General features: G+C 40.2%; 1 protein-coding gene and 1 long non-coding RNA gene across 8 annotated transcripts in view; both read right to left on the reverse strand.

The window, feature by feature from the left end:
* The window catches only part of MAST2 (microtubule associated serine/threonine kinase 2), a 203,796-nt gene that overhangs the window by 136,275 nt on the left and 44,693 nt on the right, over positions 1-22,828 (reverse strand). Inside the window, exon 1 of one of the 7 annotated variants that reach the window (XM_065673457.1) lies at positions 16,160-16,236. The exons of the other annotated variants lie outside the window; for them this stretch is intronic. Within the exon in view, the coding sequence (XP_065529529.1) occupies positions 16,160-16,198 (39 nt within the window). The 5' untranslated portion in view covers positions 16,199-16,236. Of the gene's footprint in view, positions 1-16,159; positions 16,237-22,828 lie in introns of those variants that run through there. 7 annotated transcript variants of the gene reach the window in all.
* On the reverse strand, positions 16,726-18,015 carry LOC136011537 (uncharacterized). The gene is made up of 2 exons (XR_010611416.1): positions 17,832-18,015; positions 16,726-16,998 (listed from the first exon to the last, which is right to left on the reverse strand). It is a non-coding gene; the product is annotated as an uncharacterized LOC136011537 (long non-coding RNA).

Genomic DNA, 22,828 nt, shown 5'->3' on the forward strand with positions numbered 1-22,828 from the left:
GCTACTTTGATTCCTTTGTCTACGCTTTCCAAGTACAAGTCTTCAAGATGCCCTTTGTCTGGAAAAACCTTTACTCCATTCAAGGAATTAAGCACAGTCTTTTGCTACAACTTCAAATGTATTTACAGATATTTTTATACTTTGTCCGCATCCTTTTTCATCCTCTGTTTCCATGTGGTCTTTGGCTGTTTCAAAGCATTTTAGGACTACACAAATACTAAATGGAAGATTCAAGGGGGGCGGGGAGAGGGAGAGCAATAATTATTTAACAGTAAAGTGAATGTTATTTCAAACAGATCAAAAAAGATATCATGTCCAGTTCTATCTGTTTGTACGGCTGAAAGACTTGTGAGAGCCTAGAAACAAGATTTTAAGAGGCACATTAGATAAAAGCCCATATTGCCCAACCTATTCCAAAATACTGTGCGGAAAAAACAATTGCTAGCCACACCACCAATTATGAGTCGCTATCTGTCACACTAATAAAAGGATTTTGTTCTGGCTTTGCTCTTTTAAAATTAACACACATCCAAGACAAAAGTGGCACAGAATGTGGGACATGGCTGACATTTAAGAAAGAGCCCCCATTCATTTCAGGAGTTGAGAAGTGGGGTTTCCCCCTGTATTTGTGCAGCAGAATACAGTCGCTAAACCTGCTTGTCACACAAATAGGAGTTTCATTGCTTTGAGAGCTCTATTTGAACTGACTCAGCATCTCAAACTGTTAGACCACTTGCAGCTTTCACATACAATTTGGGTCACCCGTCCCTCCCGATCCTAACAGCAACTTGTTCCATGCAAGACTGTATATTTATGCCAGTCATTGGTACATGAAAATAAACCACATTAATTTCTTCCTTTCTATAAAATAAAGACAAATCAACCAGTTCCATAAAAACACTCAGCAAAGAACCAAAAGTTGAGCCTACGTACAAAGGCAGCCTATTTTTATTTTTACTGCTAAATAGCTTGCTGTATTAATTTCTCTCTGTAGAAAAGCAGGGGGGCTCTTGAAATACCGAAAGGTATTATTCTAATGCTTTCTCAAATATGCCTCATAGGAGTTTGGAAGCGCTAATTCTTCACCAAGAATACTTGGGGAGAAATTGAGTGTGCTAGATGGGGGGAATAAATGCAGTCATTCCATTTAAAACATCAAGTCTCCTCTAAAGTGGTCAGGTTTCATTTGCACAATGCACCCTGCTGCCATTAATTTAGCAGCCCTCTAATCAAGCTCGCTTACTGAAAGTAGAGAATATTGACACGATTATTGTTAAACTCAAAAGTTTTCAGGAAACGGAAGAAACGTAAGCCCCCTTTCGAGTCCCATTATACAACATGCACAGTTCTGCAAAGTCATTTGACTTCACCTGCAGGACAACTAAGACCTGCACACTGGCTGAAAGATAAATGCGGAATAACAAAGGGAGGCAAAGCCCTCTTGTGAGGCGGCTTTGATTTGCCTACAGTTGGAAATTTTGGAAGTTCAAAAGTAAAATACAAAGTGGTTGTTTCTTGAAATATTTTTCACCTGATACTAGTGATCAGCACGAAGAAATCATTTTCAAGAACCCAAGACATCAATACTAGACTGCTTTCTTTAAAATATCAGAGTCTATGCTTGTCTCAACAACAAATTCATTTTACTTCAGGAAGAAACTAGGACACCTGAGGATTAAGTGAATGAAAGCCATACATCAACCTCCTAAACCATACAAAAACACCGATTCTGCTTGAAAGGTGAAGTTAGTAAAATGTTTGTTAGCATTATACTGTCTGCCAAGAAAAAAACCAACTCACAAGCAAGGAATGGAAATCACTTCATCCAGTAAATCACCTAGTAAAGACCAAGAGAACTATCGCCTCTCAAAAGGAACTCAAAACCAGAATGAAGTTAACACCCACACAGTAACCAGACCAACCTGAAGTCATCCCAACTTCACCTCAAATCATAGAATCATAGAATAGTTAGGGTTAGAAAGGACCTTGAGATCATCGAGTTCCAACCCCCTTTTTAACAGAAAAAACACTGTTATCTTGCAGTACACAAACACTACACAAAGGGACGAAATTATCTGTGCAAGTACTGCAAGGCAAGCTCTACTCCAGCCCCCTCTCACGCCACTGCCTTCAGTTTTACGCAAGTTATGTGAGGCCTAGCTTTAAAGAAATCATTACTTTCCAAAAGTATGAGTTAAGTACATGGGAGATTGGCAGTTCCCAGCTACAGCACATGAAGCACCTCTCAGCTCCCTGTTTAGACGTGTAACTGGATTTTTTTACCTGGCTACAATCGCCTTCCCACTGCTATCAAAAAGAAGGAATTCTCTTACAGTACCATTTTTAGGTAACACGTTTCACCAAGATTGCTGCAATCTATAGAGCCAGGCAAGGTACAAGCTATTTCTCTTGATTCATGGTAAATCAATATTATGTTTCCAGCACCACACAACTAAATTACATCTATTGCATCTGCTGCTGAAAGCTACATATAGGGGCATGGGTTTTCTTTAGTATTTCATTTTTATAAGTCCCAATGGTACTACATTGCATTCTGTGTTATATTATGCCTTAACAGAAATGATTTTACTATATCACTCGATCATCTGTCTAAACTTAATCAAGCACAACATTGCTTTCTGAAAGTCTACAGTAGTCGCATGTCCCTGAGGGGCTTTCTTCATGGTAGCCACGCCGGCAGAAAAATATCAGCTCAGGACTGTCAAACTATCAAAATTTACAAAGAGGCATTCACCAGCACACAGCAAAACTGTCCCAAATCATACAGTTGCTAAAAAATCTTTAACGTTTGCCTGTTTCAATACAAGAGGTTTCGGGTGCTATATCATAAATGTTCTGAGACACAAAGTGCAACAGAACTGCCAGGTTTAAATTTGTCCCACTGAGTTTTAAGCTAGGGCCTGCCAAGATGGGCAACAGACTAAGAAGAGGAAGCTGCGTGACATCTACATTTAAAAAAGCAAAAGAAAAAAACCAGAAAAATAAACAGTAAATGGCTGGAGACCATCAGAGAGAATCGTCGCTGACATGGACAGTGGGATTGAGTGCGCCCTCAGCAAGTTTGACGATGACACCAAGCTGTGTGGTTCGGTTGATATGCTGGAGGGAAGGGATGCCATCCAGAGGGACCCTGACACGCTTGTGAGGTGGGCTGATGCCAACCTTATGAAGTTCAACCATGACAAGTGCAAGGTCCTACACCTGGGTCGGCGCAATCCCAGGCACAGCTACAGACTGGGCAAAGAAGAGATTCAGAGCGGCCCTGCAGAGAAGGACTTGGGGGTGCTGGTCGATGAGAAAATGAACGTGAGCCGGCTTCAGTGTGCACTCGCAGCCCAGAAAGCCAACCGTATCCTGGGCTGCATCAAAAGGAGCGTGACCAGCAGGTCGAAGGAGGTGATCCTGCCCCTCTACTCTGCTCTTGTGAGACCTCACCTGGAGTATTGTGTGCAGTTCTGGTGTCCTCAACATAAAAAGGACATGGAACTGCTGGAACAAGTCCAGAGGAGGCCACGAGGATGATCAGGGGACTGGAGCACCTCCTGTATGAAGACAGGCTGAGGAAGTTGGGGCTGTTCAGCCTGGAGAAGAGAAGGCTGCGTGGAGACCTCATAGCAGCCTTCCAGTACCTGAAGGGGGCCTATAGGGATGCTGGGCAGGGACTCTTCGTCAGGGATTGTAGTGACAGGACAAGGGGTAACGGGTTAAAACTTAAACAGGGGAAGTTTAGATTGGATCTAAGGAGAAAATTCTTTCCTGTAAGGGTGGTGAGGCACTGGAATGGGTTGCCCAGGGAGGTTGTGAGTGCTCCATCCCTGGCGGTGTTCAAGGCCAGTTTGGATGAAGCCTTGTGTGGGATGGTTTAGTGTGAGGTGTCCCTGCCCATGGCAGGGGGGTTGGAACTAGATGATCTTGAGGTCCTTTCCAACCCTAACTATTCTATGATTCTATGATTCTATAAGCTGTCAACCTAAAGCTTTGTAATCCTCATACCAATCTGAAATGTAAAATAACTCACAGCCCTGTTCAAGTCACCTCCAGTCTTTCCCTTACCTCATCACAATCCATTCCTCGGGCCTTTAAGTTTATCCTCATTGATTATGGCTTTTAACATCCTAATGCCCTCCCAACAGGCACCCAACAATTAGCCCCCAAGGGGGAATCTCTGGCCAGTACACATTCCTGCACCTTGGCCAAAATGTTCATTACAGTTACTGAAATCAAGCTGAAGTACACGCAGTGCTCCAGAGGAGATCCAAACATACACCTGAACACAAAAAGCAGCGTAACATCAGAAATGCTTTATAACAGTCTGAGGGCCACAGATTTGCTGGGAAGGAGATGAATATGGGTTTGGCTTGTTCTGTTTCAAACTTATGTAGCCTAGAGTCATTGCCAGCATGTACAAGCCACAGCTCTCAGAACAAATGGAGCAGAAAGGACCTTATTCACAGACTACACTAACCTACCCCAATGACATCTGATACGATTTCATTTTTTTGGCTGCCAATACAAGCGACATTTATTAGCCTATGCTGATAGAAAACAAGCGATAAATGTCAAAGTCAATTAATATTTCCATATTTTGAAGAAAGTAATTTAAAAGTAATTATATCAGGTTACAGTTGCTTAAGCTATGCCATACAATAGGCAATAATTATATTCATCCTTATTCCGAACACGGTTTTATCACACTAATATCCAAGAGCATTTTGGAAAGCGAAACTTTCGGCTACAAAAGCATCTGTTGTGCTAAAACAATTTGATTTAAAAGGAGCATTGCTATTAGCAAAATGAGTCATTTATAGATTTGACCAAAGACAGGTTAAAAAAAGAGTTGAACCACTTTCCATCCAGACAATTACTTGTTTGCATTCATAGACAAAGTGCTGCTAACTTCAAAGCCCTTAATGATACATAGCTCATGTCCAAAGAGAACCAATACAAAACCATCAATGCAATTATTCATTTAAAGACGAAATTCATTAAAAGGACAGCAATGACTATCTCAGGATATCTTCTGCATAGAAAGTGGAAGACTTAAACTCTTTATCCACTGTATCATTAAAAGCCTGTAGTAGAACGCTTCACCCAGATGCCCACAGCAGAACATATGTCCAGAAAGTGGAAAAGTGAACCTTATTAGCTTCAGACAATAATAAAATTGATATGGAAGAACAGTTAAGGACAGTGAGGCTGAATGTGAGAAAAAAAGACCATCAAAATCTGAATCAACTTAGTACGTTTTACTGGATACTGATCATTAGAGCAAAAAGAGAAATTCTGAAGTTTAATCATCCCTGGCGGTGTTCAAGGCCAGGTTGGGTGAAGCCCTGGGTGGGATGGTTTAGTGTGAGATGTCCCTGTCCATTACAGGGGGGTTGGAACTAGATGATCTTGAGGTCCTTTCCAACCCTAACTATTCTATGATTCTATGATTCTATGTAAACTGTCATGAATTATGTATTTATGTTATAGTATATGATAATTGAATTCAGCGAAATTAGCTTTCTAAGACAGAGTAAATAAGACTAGCAAATTCAAATTAATAGATGCATAACCTACCTGTCTTTCTTCTAGGCTCTCAACCACAGAAGTGTGAAATGGGATTTGTAGTAAACCTTCCAAAAGGAGATAATGATTTAAAGCTCATAGCCGAGTTTAAGGAACTCTGTGCTGCATTATTTACACTGTAAACACAGTGTTTTCACAAGATATAGGGAAAGTAAAAATGTGTATTTTAAAGCATACTGGGCTATAGTAAACCTAGTCTAATAAACCATTTCTGAAGCTCTTGAATTCCCTATATTTTTAGGTGGCTTTTATTTTGTTTACCCATTTCTTTCAAATGTGATAGCCAGGCCAGAAGTTACACTACTCAACCTGCATGATAATTAAGAAAAACCTTTAACTACTAGAAACATGAACATTCAGATAGCAGAATTTTAATCAATGCACCAAAGCCAACCCCATTTCTTTGATTCCTTAAAGAGTATGTAAACCTTAAACAGTTTGTTCCTGTAAGAATTAAAGCAACTAAAGTGTACCCACGGATGTGGAATTTCAAAGTATATCCACACAGTTGAACACAAACTACAGGGAATACCTGAACTGTCTTGGATGTGAAGAGAAACAGTTGTATTTGCACGCTGCTCTAGTGAGCAGAAACTCTCTGCTGCTCATGCAGCTGATGAATAAAGTAACCCAGATACCTGCACCTCACTGTCATGCTAAGTAGATTTAATAATATCATACACTGTAGAGAATAACACAAAAACACCACAGACATTTTGCACAGCTGCACTTTGGGCTCTACAAATTACTCTGTATTTTTAATAGTAGCTTCTAGAAAATTTTAGAACCTGAACGTACGCAAGCCCATGGGACCTGGTGAAATCCATCCGCGGGTCCTGAAGGAGCTGGCGAATGAAGTTGCTCAGCCACTGGCCATCATATTTGAAAAATCATGGCAGTCAGGTGAAGTTCCCGATGACCGGAAACAGGGAAATATAACCCCCATTTTCAAGAAGGGGAAAAGGGAAGATCCGGGGAATTACAGACCAGTCAGTCTCACCTCTGTGCCTGGCAAAATCTTGGAGCACATTCTCCTGGATGGCATGCTAAGGCACATGAAAAACAACAAGGTGCTTGGTGACAGCCAGCATGGCTTCACTAAGGGGAAATCCTGCCTGACCAATTGGTGGCCTTCTATGATGGGGCTACAGAACTGATGGACAAGGGTGAAGCAGTTGATGTCATCTACCTGGACTTGTGCAAAGCGTTCGACACTGTCCCACACGACATCCTTGTCTCTAAATTGGAGAGACATCAATTTGATAGGTGGGCCACTCTGCGGATAAAGAACTGGCTGGGTGGCCGCATGCAAAGGGTTGTGGTCAATGCCTCAATGTCCAGCTGGAGACCAGTAATGAGTCGGGTCCCTCAGGGATCGGTGTTGGGACCGGTCTTGTTCAACATCTTTGTTGGCGACAAGGACAGTGGGATTGAGTGTGCCCTCAGCAAGTTTGACGATGACACCAAGCTGTATGGTTCGATTGATATGCCGGAGGGAAGGGATGCCATCCAGAGGGACCTCGACATGCTTGTGAGGTGGGCTGATGCCAACCTTATGAAGTTCAACCATAACAAGCGCAAGGTCCTACACCTGAGTCAGAGCAATCCCAGGCACAGCTACAGGTTGGGCAAAGAAGAGATTCAGAGCAGGCCTGCAGAGAAGGACTTGGGGGTGCTGGTCGATGAGAAAATGAACATGAGCCGGCTGCAGTGTGCGCTCGCAGCCCAGAAAGCAACCGTATCCTGGGCTGCATCAAAAGGAGCGTGACCAGCAGGTCAAAGGAGGTGATCCTGCCCCTCTACTCTGCTCTTGTGAGACCTCACCTGGAGTATTGTGTGCAGTTCTGGTGTCCTCAACATAAAAAGGACATGGAACTGCTGGAACAAGTCCAGAGGAGGGCCACGAGGATGATCAGGGGACTGGAGCACCTCCCATAGGAAGATAGGCTGAGAAAGTTGGGGCTGTTCAGCCTGCAAAAGAGAAGGCTGCATGGAGACCTCATAGCAGCCTTCCAGTATCTGAAGGGCCTATAGGGATGCTGGGGAGGGACTCTTCATTAGGGACTGTAGTGACAGGACAAGGGGTAATGCGTTAAACAGGGGAAGTTTAGATTGGATATAAGGAAGAAGTTCTTTACTGTAAGGGTGGTGAGGCACTGGAATGGGTTGCCCAGGGAAGCTGTGAATGCTCCATCCCTGGCAGTGTTCAAGGCCAGGCAGGACAGAGCCTTGGGTGGGATGGTTTAGTGTGAGGTGTCCCTGCCCATGGCAGGGGGGTTGGAACTGGATGATCTTGAGGTCCTTTCCAACCCTGACTATTTTACGATTGTATGATTCTAAAATTCAAGAACAACCAACCTTCCAAAGCCTATCCTGTCCTAATCCCATATATGGTAAAATCCCGTATCTTCTCCAACTCCCATGAATACTAATGCCTTGGGTAAAGCAATCTAATAAAAAGTAAAGGCAGAACAACTGCTAAATCGTATAGGAAACACTGCTACATATTTACAACTGACTTTAAATGTCTCTTGACATTTTAGAGAGCCTTTTCTAGGTGTTATCAAAATACTGCAACTCATAATGTACTTTTGTCACTTATCTGACTCGTGGCCAAATAATAATATAGTCAAATAAGAAATATTCTGAATGCCAAGATACTTTATATTTATCCCTTGAAAATCTGAGAGGACTACTGCCCCCAATCAATACCAATGGCTTTTTAAAACTAGATTTTCACTTGACATGTTTTAATTAGGTTTCCTTTTACAAAATCCACTACCTTTCTATGCATTAGAGAGACTGAAGAGGCAACCATAATCAGCAGAACTGACAGGAAAACAGAAAGTGCTCCAACCAATTTCAACTTCTAGGCTGATGACATAAGCCTGGAAGCAAAATACATGCTGCCTCACTGCAGGACATTTCTTCTCATTAAAGAGGTAAGTGGGTCTGTGCAAGCAGTGAAGACTATTAAAGATAAGCAGATTAAACACTAGTCTTGCAGCATGGTAGCAGCACGTTATGTTGCTAGGCTGGAGAAGCAGGTTTCCTTTTAAGATCTGGGATTTCCAGCATTAAGCATGTACAAAATGAAGCAATATTAACACAAGTGAAACACCGCAAGCGGCTAATGGTGAGGAAAAAAGAAACAAAAGCCACTCTTTACACAGCAACCCCTGTAACTATCAGCAGAAGCAAAACCTGTTCATCGTGCCCTCCTGGCAACAAGCAAGTTTATCAAGCAGACACTTTTAAGGCAATGAAATGGGGGGGTGGAAGGGATATTACTGTTCATGTTTGGGAAGAAGCCCTTTGTCCAGCATCTAGTGAGACTCGGATGCACATACACACCACCATTCTTCCATGCAGTCTTGTGCTAACAAGCTTTCCTTCCTGAAGCAGCAGAGATAATCATTGGCATTTTCATCTTTTCTCACAGGCTGAAAATGAAAAGTTTAGCTCGGCTACACAAGCTTTCACAAAGTCCTTACTGACAAACTGAAAGCACTTACTTAAGCATAACTATAGCAAATTATCGGACCAATTTAACAATACCCCAAAGACACAGCTAAATGCTGTCTTTTCTGCCTGAGCAAACCATTTAACCTTTTATCCTTGTCCATATTCCAAGGACTTTTTATTCTGACAATGTTTCACATCTTCCCCTTGGTATTTTTAATAATGTCTTCAAAGTGAATGCCAGAAGCATATGTTCCCTCCACCCAGTTCCATTTCCTATTCCACTGCAAAGTGGTCCGCAAAGACCAATCTTAAACTAAAGCAGTGTGAAAGCCTACCTGCCATACAGATAGCCACCAAAACACAATGATGCTCCATAGCTCTCTGAGCATGAATCTTCAGTCCTACAATGAGATGCAGTATACTCATACACATCATAATATATGGTATCCAAGAAGAAGATTATGATGGACTCGCATAATAAAACTTCACGATTTGTTTACACAGACTGAATTTAGCCAAAACAAGGTGTTTAGGACCCATCTAGTTAATGAACTCTAGTAACTATTCATCCGCAGTTGGTGTTCCAATCTTCATTCTCCTCACTCAAGTCCCTTCAGTGACTCAACCTGAGCCAAAGACAGCTCACACTGTTCAGCCAATTTGGACATCCACCAACCAACCTGTGTATAACAGCAAGTTCATTTGGCCTTCACCACTGTGCTAACACTAACACGGATGCCTCTCCTTCTGTCAGCTGTTAATTTTCACAGAAGCTGAAGAATCCAGACTGTCTTATCAACATCTTCTCCAGTCCAAATTTTAATTTCAGGTGTCAAAAATTTACTGCAAGAACAGCAACCAAACCTGAGTAGAAAATCTTGGGTTTTTTTCAAAGTTAGCCTGAAAATACAACTTTTTAAACTAATGTTTTTGAAAGAAAACCAGCATGCAGCATCCTGTATCCTAAGATAGATCTACAATTTCAGTATATGCATAAATCATTATCTTCTTGTACTACCACCTCTTCTTGAGATGTCAATGTAACTGGTGACTGCCTACATCATCACTGCTGGAAGCCCTTCAGCAGGCATCTGAGCTGCAGATTTGGTTGTGTTCCTGGTAAATCTGTAAGCAGCATAAAATAAGTCTTTTTAATGCAAAGAATCTAAATTAGAAAGAAAGCGTCATTATGTTCCAGGGGGATTTGTTTTCTCTTTTGGAGTTTTGCATTCCTCAAGTAACTATAATGACAGGTAACTACAGAAAAACACCTTCAATTACTCCAGACTTCAAATGTGAAACTTTACACCCAAGTTCTAATGTTATCTTCCAGATGTAATTTCTGTAACTCACAGAAATATCTACATTTCTCTAAGCATCATTTCAATAATATTGCTTTCTTTCTAAAGAACACTTTAGTTTGAGCTATCAAATCAGACCTGTCAGCTTTGCTTTGATATAAACATAACACTGTCATTCCTCTGTCTCTTAAGAACAGAGCAAAGTCCTTACTCCATGTATACATGTGAACACTACTGGTATTTACAGGAAGCCAGCATATGCACCAGTGTTTCATCTAAGAGAAATATTACCCAGTTTGTACTATTATTCAAAGTTTTTAGAAGAATACTATTTAAAACAAATCCAAAGGTTGCGGAAAAATGCTCAAACTTTTTAATCTCCGTTTTTGAGGGGTTTTTCTCCTTTGTTTCTTTTAAACACATCACAGGTATCCCAAAAGGATATAAATCTCCAGTATAGGAGAGGAACCAATCCCCTTAAAAAACACAACATCCTCCTTCGTTTTCAGCATACTTCCCATTGTCTCCCACCAAGGCTCAAGCACAAAGACAATTACATAGTCCAGACCAAATCCCAAACCAAGACAACCAACATCCCTGGGCAGACCAAGTTTTGCCTGTGGAACCCTGAAGTGAGGATCTGGAGGGAGACTAAAGGTGGGCACAGAGTAACTGAAAGTTATCAGATAGTTTGCACAGCTCAGCACAGCACTACAAGACAAGTATGTCAAGAAAAACGCACCACACGCTTCAAAGGTGTAAAGATGAGAGGAATCTCTATCACTTCAAAAAGCCACTCAAAGTCCAATTTCTTCCAAAGGCTGTAAAAGCAAAGCTAGATTTCCCCTGGGAGTAGGTGCTAATACTTCCCATAGCAGGATACCTTGTAGCAGTTCCAAAAACTCAAATCCAATAGACTCGTAATACCTGAGGATTTCCACGTGTGTATGTAGGCATGCATTTCCACGCTAAATTTGAAGTTAACCTTTCTCTCAAAGTTAATCTAAAATTTATGTATTAATCTTGCAGTTCATGCTTATTTGAAAAGTTTTTAAAAAGCAGAACATAAAAAATATCTAACGGGGTCACATTCACAGTTTTTCCTCTCTGTAAATAGTTTATTTTCCCTTATAGAACACGATTTCTACTTTTAACGTTTTACAGAAATACTGCAAAAAGCAACATTTTTACTGCCTGCTGCGTTAGATCTTGGAACCAGTTCTGTAGCCACCAAAAAATGTCTTTGGTGATTCTGAAAGACACTGTTAAGACAACAGAATAGAACTGCATATAGATTTTTAGGGTCTTTAATTTATGTCCAAAGACGTCCCAGAGAGGGTTTAAAGCGTACGGAAAACTGAACACTACATTAAGCCTTCTCTTGTTAAATATAGTGAAGCTTAGAGTTTCTGTAACCACTGATTCCCTGATTCCCTCTCCCTATAAAACAAAAAAGTGCCCAGTCCTCTGAGTGAAATAAATAAGCTCAAAAACAAGTTCACCGAGCATTCTGAGATCATATTCTTCATGCCCTATTCCTGCACACACACAGCCCAGGAGGAAAATTTAAGATTTATCTTTATAATTAAGGAATCATTCCACTGGGGGGTTTTATACTTTATATAAGATATATAGATTTTAGCCAAACATGCTGTGCAGTAGAAAACACTGGCCAAGATAAACACATTCAAGTACTGTGATGCAGTTTGTGTTTCACATCTGCACTGAAACCACCATAAAAATGGTCCAACATAGTAAATTAACTAGTCGAACTCAGACTGATTTTCAGCAGAAAACAAAAGGGGGCTTGCACTCTATAGAAGATGTGCATGCAGAAAACTGTGGTGATGATAACGTACAGCCACATCTGAATACTGCTCAAGTACCTCAAATGCAGAATTTAAACTCTATGACAAACATCTTAAACTTGGAATATCACACTCTCCGTTACTTTTCTCACTTGCACTTACTCATAAGGATTTGGGGGGTAGAAATGCCTTGTGTGTAGGAGAAAAGTAAGAGCATACATGCACAGCAGCTACTGCAATGTACAAAAAGCAAAAATCATAGATTTCTGGTACAAGATGTTGTTCAAAATACAAGCTCATCTTCACAGAGACTCAACTGGGTACCACCACTTTTCATCGGTACAAAATTACCAGCAACGACAAATGACACATGTGTATAGGGAACAGTAACAAACCTAAGTAGCCTCATAAAATCTGTGGCTAATATCATGATGTATTTCACATCACGGCAAGTAACTACAAAAACACAGATCTCTGCCCAATGCAGCAGAAGCAGCTCCACCACCACCCCCTGCATTAGCACTTGTCCCTAGGCAGTAACTTATGTCAATGGTCCAAGTTCATTACCTAAAATGAAAGCCTAGAAATTAAAAGAATATTCCATTAGCAGGAGCGCTTTCTCAGCCTTCTGTCAATAATACTGCACAGCAGTATCAGCCTCTGAGCATGCTTTGTGTGTGTGGGTAAGTTTCAACATTAATAATAAATATATATTTATACAAACACAGAAAATTGGATTTTGCCCTCCTAGACCTTCATTTCCATATATTTCACTATTACAAGTTTGTAGACCAAATCTGTAACAACAAACGGGATGCAACAAAACTGGAATGAAGAAATGAGGAAGGTGATATAGACAGGCCACGTGCCAATATACTGACTTTGCCTGTAGGAACAACTCCTGCTCCTTTAGGTTATCTGCTTACACTACTACATGGCTATTTACTGCAGGAATCGCAGCAGAAGAGAGTTCCTAGAGGAGGGAGAAAGCATCACAGTAGTGATATCAAGTATATTTCAGGTAATGGAGTCAACAGGAAGCACAAGGAAAACATAGGCATGCATTTGTTAAAAACAAGAAGAGGCGGTGATGGCAAATGGTTTACTTAACCAGGCAAAAAGAACAGGTTTTGAAAAGAGTGAGCCATCAGCGAGAGATGAGCACAAGGAAGCCTGAGAGCCATGAAACCCAGGTCCTTGACCACGTGACCACTGAAAACAGGAAAGGAATAGACCAACCTTCAAAATAGTCAGAGAAAGCAAAGTAAAAGAAACTTCAGGAAGGTCAGAGCAAAAGATGAAAGAAAGATTTCTGTGGATATGAACGACAAGTGGGGAGATTGGAAAAGCACCTGGGAATTCAGATCGCTCTCCATAGGGACAGGAGAAAGGAAAACAAACAAAAAAATACCTTTCCCTTTGTCAGTCAGCAGGAGTAACACACAAAGGAAGGAGGTGTGTTCATAAGGTGTGTTCATAGTCTTTATACTGAGAACTCAGTTAAATGAAGCAACAGGGAGAAAGGCAGGAGAGAAGACTGAAACATCACCAAAAAGTAAACAGGATTCTACTACATAAGAGGTCAAATGAGCAGGATATGAAAACAAAAAAGGACAAAACCCCTAAAAGATGAAAGTCTTAGCAAAGCAACATCAGTACGAGACTAAAGCAACTATGTTAAAAAGAGCCAAAAAAATATCAGAGGTTATCAAAGTAAAGAAGAAACACTGTGGGGGATGGGGAAAAAATAAATAAAATAAATAAAGCTGAGAGAATCAGTTCATTCATCTGAATCAATCTTTAGGAGTCAATTTGTAAATATGAAATGAAATAGAACTAATAGGTCGTGGAAAGTGTTCTTCTATTGCAAGATATAAAGAAAACAATATTTTCACAGGGCAAACGATTAAGAACCAGAAGTAAGGTGCCAAGAAAGGCTGAAAACCTCCACACCTAGAAATACTCAAAACCAGCCCAGACGAGACCTTCAGTAACCTGATATTAACTTTGGAATTAGTGCTGCTTTGAGTGGAGAGATTGGATTAGAAGACCTAATTTAAGCTGTGATGCTCATTTTAAAAAGTCATCAGCATCCAGTTTGAACTAGGAAAGTAGCATTTCTTTCCATTAGTTGCTTCCAAACATTATCACCAGCTCCCCAAAAAAATAAGGAAGTAAAACATATTGCCTTGGCAGTGCCAACATGAACCAACAGCTTTTTAATTTTTCCTGATTGTTATCTGTAAAACAGTCACTTTCCTCAGACACAGCATCTTCTAAAATAAATCTACTGCAAGAACAGAAAAAAAGCCCAGCATTAAATTCCTTTTCGGCTTGCACATCTGCCTTACTTCCTGATGTCCTTCTAGCATGTTTTCTTAGTTCCTGAAGCATTTTCTATGTAGGCATTACTTACACCTATATATATGCATGTGTATTTATACATACCTACCCAAATGCGTACAGACACACCACCACATATAGACAGCAAATACTCAAGACTACTAAAATTATCAAAGTCTACCACACTACACAGTTAAATCAGGGAAATGCATTCTCACTCCCAGCATGTCTTCCGCTGACACTAGGAGACATTTGGGCTCCTTCAACCTCCCTTCCTTTTCCAGTACTGCCCTGAAGCATCACTACGAAAACCACTCCCCTTCACGTCAAAGAGATACAACATCCCAGAGAAATTCTGGGCTCAGGAAAGCTCTAAACAATCAGTATATAGGGCTTGAAAAATTCTGATTATCTGTGGTCAGAAACAGATTTCTTGGTTATGAAGTTCCAACTAATATAGAGTTAAATATATTAAAAATAAGTATCAATTTATCCAAAAGCAATCTTACTTATATACTGTGTACCTATATACTCAGCTATACAAAAATTAAATAGGCTAATTTTATGATGAGCAAATACACTATCATAACACAGTCACCACTGTACACGTAGCACAATGTGTCAAGCTATTTTAGTTATATTAATAAACTGGCACAAAGAAAAAAATCAAAATTTACACAAAACATAAAAAGGTGAGACATAGAACATATTCAGAGAATGCAACAACTGCTCTGCAACTGCCTTAAAGCATCAGTAAGGTATGAATGGTAGTATGCTAAAATGGTACATTTGTTTTCCTCAGAGGAAGTTAAATTAACCGTGCCTGTCCTATTGTTTAATAGGCGAGGTCCATGGTCTATAAACAATTACTTATGTTAGCAAGTATGTAATAGGCTATATCCCATTACAATGCAAAAGAAAAAAAAAGGAATATGATGCTTTCAAGCAAAAAATCTATTTCATGCCCTGCTCACACAAGATTCTGGAGCTCACTCACTTCCAGCTGGTTTACTCCATAAGAATCAGTTCAGCCATCATACACGACTGACACTAACGCAGATTACAACTGTTGTCATACTACTGCAATTGAATAAAGCTTCCACAACACCACTACAGAAATAAAACCTCACGAGTATGTTAAAGTTCAAAACAAATTGCAGAAGCATCTATTTCAACTTGATAGTTGGTGAAAATAAAATGTCACTTGCGTTGCAGCACTGCCATTCTGTGCATGTGAAGTAATAAAGAAGCGTAGTTCTAAAATAACTGAGAATATTCATTCTGTTTTGATACTCGATTTCTAAACAATGCTCAACTAAAATGGCCACTCTAAGGCAAGTCTGAAAAGTCACCTAACAGATTTTTAGGAGTCTCTGGTGAAGTGAAGTTTCAAAAACAAGGTAAGCCTCCTAGTTCAGACTTCACTTCTTTCCGTAAGAATATTCACAAACTGTGGTTTACTACTTCACACAAAATCCTTCCTTTAATTCATAACACACCGGTGAGAACAGAAAAGCTCAGATTCTAGCACCACTGCTACGTACTCGGTCAACCTGATTTACTTCAAAAGACTGGCAGCAATTCTATGAGACCGTCGACATTACAAACAGGAAGGGGGAAAAAAAGGGATCCTGAGGTTGCACTTACCTGCAGCCCTCTTCTTCGAAGAATACTTGAATCATCCATATGTCGACTCTGCTGATCACAAATCCCTGCTAAAGCTCACTCGCTTCTGCCTTTGCTCTCGAACTGTTAAAGAAGTCCATTATTTTCAAACTTTTCTCTCCCTCCCACCCCCCCTCCGTCCACTTGCTAAAAATAGGACGTGGTCTTTCACTTGCCTGTCATGAAGAGCTGCAGCCACGGTCCCTGACTATCTGCACGCAATTTTGCCTGCCTCCTTTGTGGCAGATTTAGCAGGTCACATTGGGAAAAATCTGTTCGACTTTGCTAAATCTTTCCAAGGTTGGATGTCTCACTCCCCTCATACACACAACAGTCTAGAAAAATATAACAATCCATGACTCCGTGTAAGGCCGAAGAGTGGCATTTAATTCAGATCCCACACAAGCATATTTTTGCTTTATTTCAATTTACTTGAGCTGTTATAAGGGACCAGTAAACTACAACAGCTGCCTTCATTTACTGTTTACAATAAGCTCACAAAATCCAGGTCACATTTCCTCTAAAAAACACACGGTCACACCGAACTAAAAAAGAAAAAAAATCAATCCTGTGGACACACAGGGTACAGCACTAAAATACAGAAAAACCTCCCCACGGAAAAGACATTTTATTTTCCCAAATATTTAAAGATTCCTTTACTCCTTTGTATGCCCAAGCGACTGTCAGATTCTTCAGCTACTGTCACACATTCTTTGTTTCTGCTATCTCTGAAGTATGCTGGTCCCCTTCCCATATGCAGCAGACACGGCACATTCTTTAACGCGTTGCTGAGATCTTGCGACTCTTACATGCTGAAGGGTCTGGAACACATGTTGCAAGTTCTGAACATTTAAGGATTCATCCATCTATTCATCACTGACAGAGCTGTCTCAAGCCCTTCCCTCACCATCACCCATAGCAAAAAGGCAAAAAAAGAAAGCAAAAGCACAGTTCAGCTGAGGCTTTTTCAGGCTGCCCTGCAGTTTCTGTTTTCCAGCTACCCTCAAACAGACCACCCCAGCGAGGTCAAAAAAGGCTTTGCCCCTTTATGCTTGTTATCCCAATCCCATTTTAAAACATGAGCATATAGCCTGAGCTGAAACATAACAAATGCTAATGCTTCTAGCTATACCAAACACCATTTCACCAAAAACAAAAATCTAGGTGTGTTCATCCCAGTATTACTTAAAACTACCGAGCATGTCAAGGAGCCTTTGTCCTACACATGCCCTTTCTATATCAGAACGGAAAGAAGGAAATATCACAAATATAATGCACAACCTACTGCCGCAATGACCTTCAGCTTTTTAGCAGAAAGCTAAAGCAACAGATTTCATCTCCTGATGAAAGCACAGGAAGAGCCTGTAACTTCGGAATATATATACTGTATTTAAAAAGAACCTAACCTCAGCTTCTGAGAGATTTCACAAGAGCTATAAAAGAAATCAAACTTCATCGAGAGCTGTGTTTATGAGGGGATTTCAGCCAGACATCCTGAAGTGTGCAAATGCAACAACAACGAGAGCCCAGACCATAGGCTGCCTACCACAGCTTGATGAAGTGCTCCTGTTCCCACAGTTATGACAGCTGCAAACCAAAAAAAGTCTCAATGCAAGCACACAGGTTGATGGTGCTTAAAGGAATAGATATTTACATGGAAATCTTTAGCTGATCTTCATGCTAAGTGACCGAGTCACATGAGCTAAACACATCACTGTAAAGTCAGCTGAAAGCAGATACAACTCAATCCCATTCATCAGGCTTTTTCTGATCCTCTGCGGAGCGAGTGTGGTCTTTTATTGTGAGTAGCTAATAAATCCTCATCTTGCCGATACCTCCTTCCATCTGCCGTTTTAAACAACTGAATGCTGAATTAGGTCTGCAGAGTCTTTGTGAGCTCCCCAAGAGGGCAAGCAGCCGCACAGAGGCTGAGCAGGCAGCTCATTTGCATGGAGTATACTGTACCATATAAAAAGCAGCGCTAGTAAAAACAACTCAATGAACCACTCGATTTTAAAGGAACAGTATCTTCTTTCGCAAACAGAACTGGAAAACATTCAGCTGTGCACAAAACTCTGCATGAGAACTTAGTATGTCACAAGGGAGACAGCAACATTAAAATACAGGTAAAGCTCTGTTTAAAAGCAGACTGAGACATAAAATGATCGTATTCCTCCACTGTGATAATATTTATGATGGATTTCAGTATTGCTTCCTGTATTTTACCATCAAATAAGCTTCCGCAGACAAATATACCACAGACTGTAACTTCGCTTATCAGACATTAGTGTCAAACAAATGCTATTTTTTACTTTAAAAAACAATCCCATAGAAACAACACACTGGCATGCATACTCAGATATATTACATGCATTCTGCAGTTTATTTTAGTCTATAAGAGATTTTAGGAATGTTTACATTAGACCATGCACTAGCTGGATCATTGATCACCCTCTTCTGACTAAGGCCATCAGCATTAAACAACATACACTGCAGGAGGAATCAAGGAATCTTAGCAATTATGCGATACCACTCGCATTTTCCTCCTAAAACAGCCACTAAATGACAATGTTTAAGCCTGACAACAATAGCATACACCCCACTTATTTCTATAACATAAGTGAAAACATTCTCATTAGCACATATACAGCTAATCCTTCCTGGATTATTTACCTTATTACTCAGACACTGCCAATTCTCAAAATGTCTTCACAAGTGACTTATAATTGATTGAGGCTGGCACGAGACTCAAAATACCATGAGAATCATCTGTTCTCTTCCAAATTTCAAGCTTTCTTGGGGAGAATGCTTTCAAATTGGCTGCCTGCCACACTTCCCCAGTTTCTGGGGTAAAGAAGCCAATCAGGGCTGCTGCAAAAAGGCAGGCACGCTTTTTCCTCTAGCTTCCCTCTCCCTTTCCCTTCCTCTGAGCAAACAACCCTTATTTAAATGTCAGATAAAAAAACACCACCAAAAAGATCCTGAAAGTGGTGACCACCTTTTCTCCCCTCCCATTTAACTATTAACACTCACCCAACTCTCCCTTTTTCTTCCTTCTACAAAAATCTACCACAGAAGTGCAATGATGAAAGAGGGTGGAAAAGAATACCTAGCACCAAACTGAATGAAGCTAAGGAGAAATGGGATTTAAAAGCAACTCTCTGACATGGAAATTTTTTCTTACAAAATATTAACTTCAGAAATTTATCTGTCATTTCATCAAGAGATTACGCCACCTGTAGACATTCATTTTAATATCCTAAAAGGTCTCCAGGTTAAGTCTCCAGTGAAAGATGAGAATGTATTTGTATAAGACATTTCACTAAGATATATTACTGAAAGATATTAAAGAAACTGAATTATAGGAAATAGAATTTTACCATTTATATAAAAAGCTAATCATAGAACAGATTTCTCAGTTTTCAAATGCAGGCAGCATTTTAAAAGGGCCTAATAAAATACCTGTTTAGCAGAAGAAAAAGATCAAAATAAGCAGGTCATATAATATTTGAATCTTCTAAGAATTAAAGCATCTACCTTAGCACTCCACTAAAAAAAGGTAAAATAAAGAGGAAGGGAGATAAAAAGAGGGAGATCAAAGTTTGCTCACCAATAACTTCAGTAAGCTCAAACTCAGTTTTTGTTCCTCCATCAAATTAATAACAAAACTGGAAAAATCCTGGGTTTTTCCTCTGCAGCAATAAGAAATGAGAAACAGTAGTGTGCTATTGGGATCATCTGGACATAATCCAAGCCATTCCTGTTTGTCTGCAGCTCTCTCTCTCTGAAAAAGCTATTCAAACTTGATTTGAAGACATCAAGAAATGGAAAGAGACATGAACTTCCAGTAGATATGCTCCTGCAACGGTTAGTCTGCTAAGAAGGGAAGGATAGCTCGCCAGCTTGCCAATACTGGGATGGATTAAATGAAGCTAAGAGCAATTTCCAAAGAAACAAAAGGAAGTACTGCTGTATACAATAGTCACGTTGGGCTAGTTCTTGCTGTAAAAGGCTGGGGGTGGGAGGAGGGTGGGGAAATCATGAACACAGCTAAAAGCCTTTGGACAAATGCATTGAAGAATCTGCCAAGAACTCTTATAAGAGGAAAATACACTGAAGACGATCCAGAGTCAGAAACAGCTGCAAGTGTTCTGGGAAGAGACCCTGCCTCAGACACCTGCTATCAGCTGCTAGCAGAGATAAGCTAATGGGCTCATCCAGTATAATCATTCTGGTTTTATTTAGGTAGAAAGTACAAAGGTGATGCTCGCTGAAGACAACAGTGTCCTCCATTCTAACAGGCATCAGCCCTACAAAGGAACTAGGGGTAACAGTGAAACTGTAAACTGAAAAATAATTCTCAACATAGTGTTACAGCTGTAACAGTTCATGTAAGCCCTGAACAGACCAAAGGAACTCAAGTTATAAATGAGTGGTACTGTCTTTGCTTATGGCACTGATGAAATCATTACAGGAAATCACATCTGCTACCTGTATTTCAAGATGAATACTGTTAAACTGCAAAGAGCCAAAGAGATGTTTTCAGGGTAGAAAAATATGAGAGTTAGAAGACGTTAGTAACTCAACCTCCTTTAATTAACCCAGGAAAGACCACAAGTATGGCAAGATAACCAAGAATATTAAGAATATACCTGGAATTATACTCCTTACACACCAGACAGCAACCAAACCCACGTCTCTAGGAGGGCCTTCTTCTTAGATATAGGTCAACATTTCATTTCTGTTGATAACAAGGAATTTCACCCATGCTGATTCAGACCTCATCCCACTGCCTGCTACCAAAATCTATTACTCCTCTGTCTTACAGAAGCAAAATCTGAGAGGTTAGAACAGTTCCAATGACTGCCTGAAGATGAGCAGGCTTTTCCATCTGTCAACTTCAGCACAATCGAAGCAACAATTCCTTCAGTTATTCTGCAGCCCACAGGTTTTCAAATAGCATCAGCGGAAGATGACCAAAGGCGTACTGATTTCACAGACAGGAAAGCAATGACCACTGTGGCTCGCTATGGAGTAATGTGACTGTTTCTATGTACAATACATTTTACAAAAATGTAACTGGGAATTTGTGAATAACCCTATTACTCACATTTTCTAATCACCAAAGCAACTGCAAAGGAGGATAATAAGAAAGGAGTCTATCTACTGTATTAGAGTGCACATACACATAGGCACAAAGACATATCTGTGTAGAATCACAGGGCTCATCTTTGAGCTGTGTTTAGTTTGCTTGCACTATCTATGCTGAACATAAAATACTTTCTACATACCTTAAATTGACATTGAAATGAAGCATTATTTCAGGAATCACTCAACATTCATGGAAAACGTTTCATTCAGTTTACTAAGAATTACGTAAAATATGAAGAAGAAAGACATTCATTCTGCTATGACTTCATAGTCTGTTCAGATTTTTGGCACTGCATCCTGCTGTCTTTTGTGATCTAAACCACTGCATCAGAATGGAAACCTACCTCTACCAAAAAAGCAAAGCCATTAAAAGTTATTTTAGCAATCAAACCATTACATTGTGGATACACAAAATAGTGTACTCTCTAGCATAGGTTAAGTGAATCCAGTATCTGCACATCTCTCTCACACGCAAACTCGTTAACACTAGAGGTCTAAGTCCACTTACATTGACAAGTTAGAAAAGGTATTAAGCCACTTGTGATATTTAGTATTGATCACAGAAACAGCAGAAAGCTGAACCACAGAACTGGGACCCCAGCATGGGAGGCATGGTGTAAAGGATGATCCAGTGACTAGTACTCCCACCCAAAAATCAGATTAAAAAGCCCAACAGCTTTTTAACTGTCTGCAACTGGATGCAATGGGTTTTATTGCATGTTTTTATTATCAAGGAACTTTTCTGACCAGCTGATCTAAAACACTGAGGTTCAAAAATCACATTTTTCATTATTCAGAATTCATTGTATTTCTTACTGTATTAAGTCACAACTAAAGGCAAAGGAACAAGCCGTGGCAAACCTTAAAGATACAACATTTCCTTACATAACATGTTGTCTGCTGGGAAAAAAGATCACTTTTCAAAAGATCATCAGCTGACAATTTCAGGGGAATTTTTTTTTTTAAGCCTTTGGTAACATTTGTCTCTGCAAGCCAAATGAGCCAAATGTTGCGCTGTCAGTCTGAAACTTAAGTGTTTGGAGGGGTTTTATTTATTTGGATCAAGCTATGTTTATCTGGAGATTTAAAAACGCGTCCCTTCGAGATAAACTAACAGACTACTGAAACAAGGCAGGCTGATGAGGTAACTTGGCAGTCAAGCTAAGGAAACTCGCCTGACAGCTTGTCTGAATTTCTTCCGGATTTCTTGCCTATTTACAAGATTCCCTTTGATAACGGAATCTTGATTCCTTTGGAGCAAAGCCCTACATTAACAACGAACCCCAATGAGAGCTCATTCTGAACCACAAGCTCTGCTTATGAGGCATGGTCCCAGGGAGAAGAAATGCTGACAAGAAGTCTAAAATCCTCAAGGTTTACGCAATAATCCGGCTTCCGCAGTGCATTTTCCTTTTCCAGTTTGTTAGGTTTAGGCTCCTGGGCCAGGCTGCCCCATCCCCCACATTCAATGCATTATGAGAGGCGGCACACCCACTAATC

This window comes from Lathamus discolor, chromosome 3, assembly GCF_037157495.1.
Source record: "Lathamus discolor isolate bLatDis1 chromosome 3, bLatDis1.hap1, whole genome shotgun sequence".
In the NCBI taxonomy this organism is placed as follows: Eukaryota; Metazoa; Chordata; class Aves; order Psittaciformes; family Psittacidae; genus Lathamus; species Lathamus discolor.